The sequence below is a fragment of the Sinocyclocheilus grahami genome, unplaced genomic scaffold (genome assembly GCF_001515645.1).
Source record: "Sinocyclocheilus grahami isolate Dianchi unplaced genomic scaffold, SAMN03320097.WGS_v1.1 scaffold1222.1, whole genome shotgun sequence".
NCBI classification, from domain to species: Eukaryota; Metazoa; Chordata; class Actinopteri; order Cypriniformes; family Cyprinidae; genus Sinocyclocheilus; species Sinocyclocheilus grahami.
This window is the reverse complement of record NW_015506401.1, coordinates 144,829-152,845: the sequence shown is the minus strand read 5'-3', so window position 1 is coordinate 152,845 and position 8,017 is coordinate 144,829. Positions and strand designations below refer to the sequence as shown.

At 40.2% G+C, this 8,017-nt stretch overlaps 1 protein-coding gene across 1 annotated transcript in view; it reads left to right on the top strand.

The window, feature by feature from the left end:
* LOC107568150 (leucine-rich repeat-containing protein 49) overlaps positions 1 to 8,017 on the top strand; it is a 23,814-nt gene that overhangs the window by 3,834 nt on the left and 11,963 nt on the right. The window contains exons 4-6 of the mRNA XM_016254013.1: positions 2,579 to 2,722; positions 4,011 to 4,072; positions 4,879 to 5,093. Of these exons, the coding sequence (XP_016109499.1) occupies positions 2,579 to 2,722; positions 4,011 to 4,072; positions 4,879 to 5,093 (421 nt within the window). The remainder of the gene's footprint in view (positions 1 to 2,578; positions 2,723 to 4,010; positions 4,073 to 4,878; positions 5,094 to 8,017) is intronic.

Here is an 8,017-nt window from a genome sequence, read left to right as displayed (position 1 = left end):
GGGTCTGTCCTGTGACAGCGAGCTCTCGGCTGCGGGTCGCTGTGTCTTCTCTCTTCCCGTGGCTCTTCCCGTGGGGATGCTGGTGGATCTGGGGCCGCAGGTGTTCCGGGTGAAGAGGGCCGCTCACAGCGCGGGGCCCACGTCCCCGCAGAGCAAAGCAGCTCTCGCTCTTATGCGCGGTAAGACGCGGTGTGTGTGTGATCACAGGAACACGACTCAGAGATGAGTTCTGTTTCAGTGTTATTTTACGATCACTGAGATACTATTTTAGTTTTTAATTATTTTTTATTTTATTTTTTAATAATTTTTTATTTTATTTTTAATAATTTTTTATTTTAGTTTCTGATTATTTTTTATTTTAGTTTCTGATTATTATTTATTTTAGTTTTTAATTTTTTTTATTTAATTTTTTTATTATTTTTTATTTCAGTTTTTAATTATTATTTATTTAAGTTTTTAATAATTTTTTATTGTAGTTTTTGATTATTTTTTATTTTAGTTTTTAATTATTTTATAATTCACAAAAAATCACAATGAAAATCAGGTAAAAACAGTAACATCAATGCTTGTCACACATTACACAAAAAGTAAATATAACAACATGTCATTTTTAAAACTGTAATTATTTAAGACATTGCATGGCGCAAAAATCATGGTTTGATTTCCAGCAAAAAAATGTCTGATACAAATTTATACCAAATGCATGAATATAAATACCCTCAGGAGTTCAGACATAACAATATATATATATTTTTACACACATTTCACAGCACGTCAAGAGTGTTGAAATTTCGCAGGCATATTCATGTCCCTAAATGAGAAATAATCACACAATTTCAGGACAGCTGCTGCCTTGAGGTGCAAATTCAGTTCGATGTGTCTAATTAACTATTTTCTACCATTACAGTCAGTGTGAAATAACATGCAAATAAAATGCAAATAACATGCATTTTTAAAATGCATGTAAAAGCTCATCTTATGAGCAATTCGTCCATGCATATGTTATTTAAAAAAATTTTTTTTGACATTGTAATGTTTAATCAAAACATCATAACTGGATCTTCCACTCTGTGGTGACCTATGTAGGATTTTTCCAATCAATTTGTGCTCTTAAGCTCCGCCCCTGCAGCTCATTTCCATATGCATTTAAGAGCCACGCCCACATCTCAGCATCCAATCAACAACCTAAGCACAGAACCAAGTCCCGCCCTACATTTATTCATCTCTTACACTCGAATGTTTGTCACAATATGGAAGAAAAGATCTCACTACTTCCGTTTCATCATGACTTTAACATGAGTATTAATTTTTAAACCCATAAATGTCAAAGCCGTGCAAATATTTAAGTTCATGTAATATGTAAATGAAAAACATCTAATTTATTTTTACCTTATGAGGTTGACCAACAGCGTTTTTAAGGTTAATCACATCGTGTCACTGAAGAAAGTCATATTTTGAACTCTATTCATGTAAAGCAGCAGTGTTAATGATATTTTTGTTGTGATTGTGGAGGCGGATTCTGATTGGTTGATTGGTGCTGTGCATAAGTAGCTCCGCTCTAAGTTTCTCTTGGTGGTTTGGATGTCGTGATGACAGATGTGTGTGTGTGTGTGTGTGTGTGTGTGAGGTGTGAGTGTGAGTGTGTGTGTGAGTGTGTGTGTGTGTGTGTGTGTCTCCCAAAGCAGCTCTTCTGTGGGACTCTGTCACTGCTTTCTCTGTCTTTTGGACACTGATAATGAGATGAAGGTCTGTGGTTACACAGTTTGATGTTGATGCATCAAATGTGTTGCTTAATGAATTAGATGCATGCCATGTGTGTGTGTGTGTGTGAGTGTGTGTGTGTGTGTGTGTGAGTGTGAGTGTGTGTGTGTGTCTCCCAAAGCAGCTCTTCTGTGGGACTCTGTCACTGCTTTCTCTGTCTTTTGGACACTGATAATGAGATGAAGGTCTGTGGTTACAGGCTCATGTCAGACTGATGTTGATGCATCAAATGTGTTGCTTAATGAATTAGATGCATGCCATTGTTTTTCTTTACTACTGTATGTAAACCACAGTAAACATCTTTGATGGTGCACAGCAGAAGTCTACACCAAAAACACCTTCCACTGAAATACCATACTTAAACATGAAGATAGTAGATTTTTATAGTCATTTTAAGGCGTCCATCAAAAGTTTACTGGGGTTGGCAAGATTTTTTTAATGTTTTGAAAGAGTCTCTTCTTCTCACAAACGTTGCATTTGTTTGATCAAAAATACAATACAAAATTTTGAAATATTATTATAATTTAAAATAACTATTTTCTACGGTGAATATATGTTAAAATGTAATTTATTCCCGTGATGCGCAGCTGTATTTTCAGCATCATTCCTCCAGTCTTCAGTGTCACATGATCTTCAGAAATCAGTATAATATGCTGCTCGAGAAACATTTCTGATTATTATCAATGTTTGAAATCAGTCGTGCTGCACAATATTATTGTGGAAACCGTGATACATTTTGTTTTTTAGGATTCACAGATGAATAGAAAGTTCAAAAGGACAGCATTTATTTGAAATAGAAATCTCTCTCTCTCCTCAGATCTCTCAGATTGAAAATGTGTCTCGTTTGTCGAAGCTTCGTTTGTTGAATCTCTCTGGAAACCGCATCAGTCGAGTGGAGAATCTGCAGGGTCTGAAATGTCTGACCGAACTGAACCTGCGACACAACAGCATCACGTCTGTGGTGAGGAACAATTGGTGACGTTCTCCTGTCTGTCTGTCTGTTCTGTTATACAAAATTTTGAAATATTATTATAATTTAAAATAACTATTTTCTACGGTGAATATATGTTAAAATGTAATTTATTCCCGTGATGCGCAGCTGTATTTTCAGCATCATTCCTCCAGTCTTCAGTGTCACATGATCTTCAGAAATCAGTATAATATGCTGATCTGCTGCTCGAGAAACATTTCTGATTATTATCAATGTTTGAAATCAGTCGTGCTGCACAATATTATTGTGGAAACCGTGATACATTTTGTTTTTTAGGATTCACAGATGAATAGAAAGTTCAAAAGGACAGCATTTATTTGAAATAGAAATCTCTCTCTCTCCTCAGATCTCTCAGATTGAAAATGTGTCTCGTTTGTCGAAGCTTCGTTTGTTGAATCTCTCTGGAAACCGCATCAGTCGAGTGGAGAATCTGCAGGGTCTGAAATGTCTGACCGAACTGAACCTGCGACACAACAGCATCACGTCTGTGGTGAGGAACAATTGGTGATGTTCTCCTGTCTGTCTGTCTGTCTGTGATTGGTGGAGTTGTGGTGGAGCACATCAGCTGGACAGTGACGTAATTTTGTGTCTGGGACATCGCGGCTAAATTTAGATGCAGTCAGAGAGAGAGAGGATGATCAATACAGACATTCAGACAGCAGTAACTAACAACACACGGGTCTTGCTTGTGTTGTTCTGTCAAACGCTTTGTTTTCATTGATTGATAATATAAAGGTCACAGAATATTCCAACTTATTCATTTTGGCAACCACCCTAAACACCCTACCAATTAAGAAGCATCTTAGCAACCCCCTAGCAACCACTTAGTTACATTTTAGCAGCTATCATAAAAATTTTAGCAACCACCTTGAAAAATCTTAGCAACCATTCTCAACACCCTAGCCACCACCTAGAAACATTTTAGCATCCATCCCCAACCACTTTGAAACTTCTTGGCAACCATCCTAATCACCCTAGCAACCACAATTGATTGACACAATTGAAAAACCCTCAGCTGAAAACAATGTCTGGCTGTTTCTGCTGTCGAACACTTCCTGCGTGTATGTGCTGAATTTGAGCATCTCTCCACACTCACACACACTCTCCCCTCCCCCGCAGTCGTCCTGCTCTTCCGCTGCCCCTCCCGTCAGCGTGTGTGTGTGTGTGTGTGTGAGATCTGGGCGGATGGATCGGTGTGCCAGTGGCTGTGGGATGCAGCATCATCTCTCTGTGTCTCTGTCTCTCTGTTTGTCTGCAGACGGATGTGGAGAATCTTCCTCGTCTGCAGCGTCTGTTTCTCAGTGCTAACAGCATCAGCAGGTAAGAGCCGCATTCGTCCGCATGTGTTTAACCCCGTCCTGTCTGAGGATGCATCGTGTCCTTGTACTGCAGCAGTGCGGGGCTGTGCGACACACACACACACACACATGGGCAGAAGTGTTTCGACAGTCATCCAGTGTGTCTGATTCTGTAACCATGGGAACATGTTTTTGCTGTGTTGTCATGGTGTGAGTGCTGCGGTTGCTAAGGGAGCACTGCAGTATGATGTCTTGATGCGGTGTGACGGGTGTGTTTGTCCCTCATTACTGCTGTGTCATACTGCTGCATCCAGAGCCGTGTGTGTGTGTGTGTGTGTGTGTGTGTGTGGGCAGGGCTCACTGAAGGCCAAGGGGTCACGCATTGTGTATTGTAAAAGTGAGTTACATTAATTTATGTATTCAGTTTTGGCCGGCGATATGGAAGCATGTTTCTGCCATGGAATGAAAAAAGAAAAAACGTGATTGCAACTTTTTATCACACAATTATAAATGAATTTCTCGTAATTCAGAGTTTATATCTCACTTTTTCTTGCAATTCTCATTTTTTCCCCTGTGATTCAGAGTTTTTATCTTGCAACTCAGGCGTTTTGTTTTAATTCTCAGTATATATCTGAATCACAAAATGTTTTTGTGATTGAGAAGTAGTTACCTTTTTATTTTTGATTCCATGGTGGAAACAGGCTTCCATACGGAGGGAAGTAACATGACACCGTTCCTGTTTATTACTCTAAAGTACAGTCTGTATTGTAATAATAAGGATACGGGTTAATGAGTTGATGACTGTCTGACCGTAGCATTCGTGCGCAGGTTGGATGCGCTGGCCTGTCTGTGGCACTGCCGCTCTCTGAGTGAGCTGAGCGTTGATGGGAATCCTGTCGCGCTGGAGTCATGCTACAGACAGACTCTCCTCCGCTGCTGCTCGCCACACCTTCAGCTGCTCGACATGAAGCGCGTCACAGTGAGTCCCTTCGGGCCAGTTATTAAAGACTTTAATGTTGTTTTACAGACTGTTGAGTGTGTGTGTGTGTGTGCAGCTATTCATTCTGACAAAATGCATTTCACAGTTGCGAAGAAAACAAAGGGGCTAAACTAATTAAAAACAGGGATGAGCTTTGCTTATATGTGAGCCTGCAGCACAAAAGCAGTGTTGAGTCGCTGGGGGATATTTGTAGCAATAGCCAACAATACATTGTATGGGTCACAATTATTGATTTTTCTTTTATGCCAAAAATCATTAGGATATTAAGTAAAGATCATGTTCCATGAACTCCTCCGCTGCTGCTCGCCACACCTTCAGCTGCTCGACATGAAGCGCGTCACAGTGAGTCCCTTCGGGCCAGTTATTAAAGACTTTAATGTTGTTTTACAGACTGTTGAGTGTGTGTGTGTGTGTGCAGCTATTCATTCTGACAAAATGCATTTCACAGTTGCGAAGAAAACAAAGGGGCTAAACTAATTAAAACCGGGATGAGCTTTGCTTATATGTGAGCCTGCAGCACAAAAGCAGTGTTAAGTCGCTGGGGGATATTTGTAGCAATAGCCAACAATACATTGTATGGGTCACAATTATTGATTTTTCTTTTATGCCAAAAATCATTAGGATATTAAGTAAAGATCATGTTCCATGAAGATATTTTGTAACTATAATATATAACTTTAAAGATGATTTTCTCAATATTTAGATTTTTTTGCACCCTCAGATTCTAGATTTTCAAATATTGTGCTATCCTAACAAACCATACATCAATGGAAAGATTATTTATTCAGCTGAAAAAATTCTTACTTTTGAGTTAAAAGCCAACGATGATGTTAAATGAGTTTATTCCAGCAGATAATTTCAGACTGAACATATAATAATCAGGAATGTTACAGAAATACACACAGCTCATCTCTAAAGAATTCCCCTTCAGCCAGAATCCCTAAACACATCCTGGAGTAATGGCTTGTAAAACTCTGAGATCCGGCCTCTGTGATGTGCTGATTAACAGCTCCTGGATCAGCTGATCAAACATGTTCAAAATTGCATGAAAAGAGGAATATAGTGCTTTATTTATTAGTGCCGTTTATCTTATTAAAGGCAGGGTAGGTGATTTGGTTCAAAAGCATTTTTTGTTTTGCTGGTTGAAAGTCCGTCTCTCATCGTGTCGCTGGTTCGCCTCTGCTCTGCCTGTGTTTGGGAGGAGGCGTGGCTTTGGAGAGTGATTTGCATCTTATGCTTTCAAAGCCGGCTTGCTATTGCTAGCCTCTCCGAAATCACCTTCTCTACCTTTAAAGACTGTTTTTATGTAGTGACTCATTAATTGGTAAATCACATTCAGAGAGACAGCGAGTGTGTAGCCTGATCTCCATCTGTCTCCAAATGATCCCGTGCCAGCCTCCAAAACTGTTGCAATGCATGCTGGGAAGCAAACAGCTGGGTGGATAGCAAATCATCTGAAAATAATCCTCTCTGATCCACACGCGCACACACACACTCACTCACTCACTCACTCGCGCACACACTCACTCACTCGCACTCACACACACTCACTCACTCACGCACACACACACACACCCTCACTCACTCACTCGCACTCACACACACTCACTCACTCACGCACACACACACACACCCTCACTCACTCACTCGCACTCACACACACTCACTCACTCACGCACACACACACACTCACTCACTCACTCACTCGCACACACACTCACTCACACACACACACTCACTCATACACACACACGCATGCACACACACACACGCACACACACACTCACACTCACTCACGCACACATTCACTCACGCACACATTCACACACACGCGGACACACACACTCACTCATACACACTCACGCACACATTCACACACACTCACACTCACACACACGCACACACACACTCACACTCACACACACACACACACACACGCACACTGCCGTGTCTAACGACAAACATCCATATTCATATATCCGGTGTGACGTGTAGGGCAGTGTTTGTTTCATGATGCTGATATCGTTCTAGGAGTTTAAATGTCACGTGTGTTTCATCAACTATACGAGAATCTCACAAAAACACGATCGGGTCACATTTCACCTCATAAAAAAAAAAAGTATATTTTGCATAAATTATTAATCTTGAAGGGATAGTTCACCCAAAAATGAAAATTCTCTTATTTATTCTCCCTCATGGTGTTCCAAACAAATTTTAAAGACTGTTGGTAAGCAAACGGTTTCCGGTACCCATTGACTTCCATAGTATGGAAAAAAGTACTGTGGAAGTCAATGGGTACCGTCAACTGTTTGCATATCAACATTATTCTGTTTAACACAGATGATGATATTTTCAAAAAATGTTGGTGAGCAAACGGTTTCCGGTACCCATTGACTTCCATAGTATTTTTTTCCACTCTATGGAAGTCAATGGGTACCGTCAACTATTCGCTTATCAACATTATTCTGTTTAACACAAAAAAATATATTTTGAAGAATGTTGGTAAGCAAATATTTGACGGTACCCATTGACTTCCATAGTATGGGGAAAAAATACTATGGAAGTCAATGGGTACCGTCAACTGTTTGCTTACCAACATTATTCTGTTTAACGCAAAAAAAGATATTTTGAAGAATGTTGGTAAGCAAACATTTGATGGTACCCACTGACTTCCATAGTATTTTTTTTCCACTCTGTGGAAGTCAATGGGTACCGTCAACTGTTTGCTTATCAACATTATTCTGTTTAACACAAAAAAATCTATTTTGACTCACTCACTCACTCACTCACTCACACACACTCACGCGCACACTCACGCGCACTCACACACACACACTCACACGCACACTCACGCGCACACTCACTCACTCACTCACTCACACTCACGCACGCACGCACACACTCACTCACACACTCACTCACTTACACGCACACACACTCACTCTCACTCTCACACTCACACACACA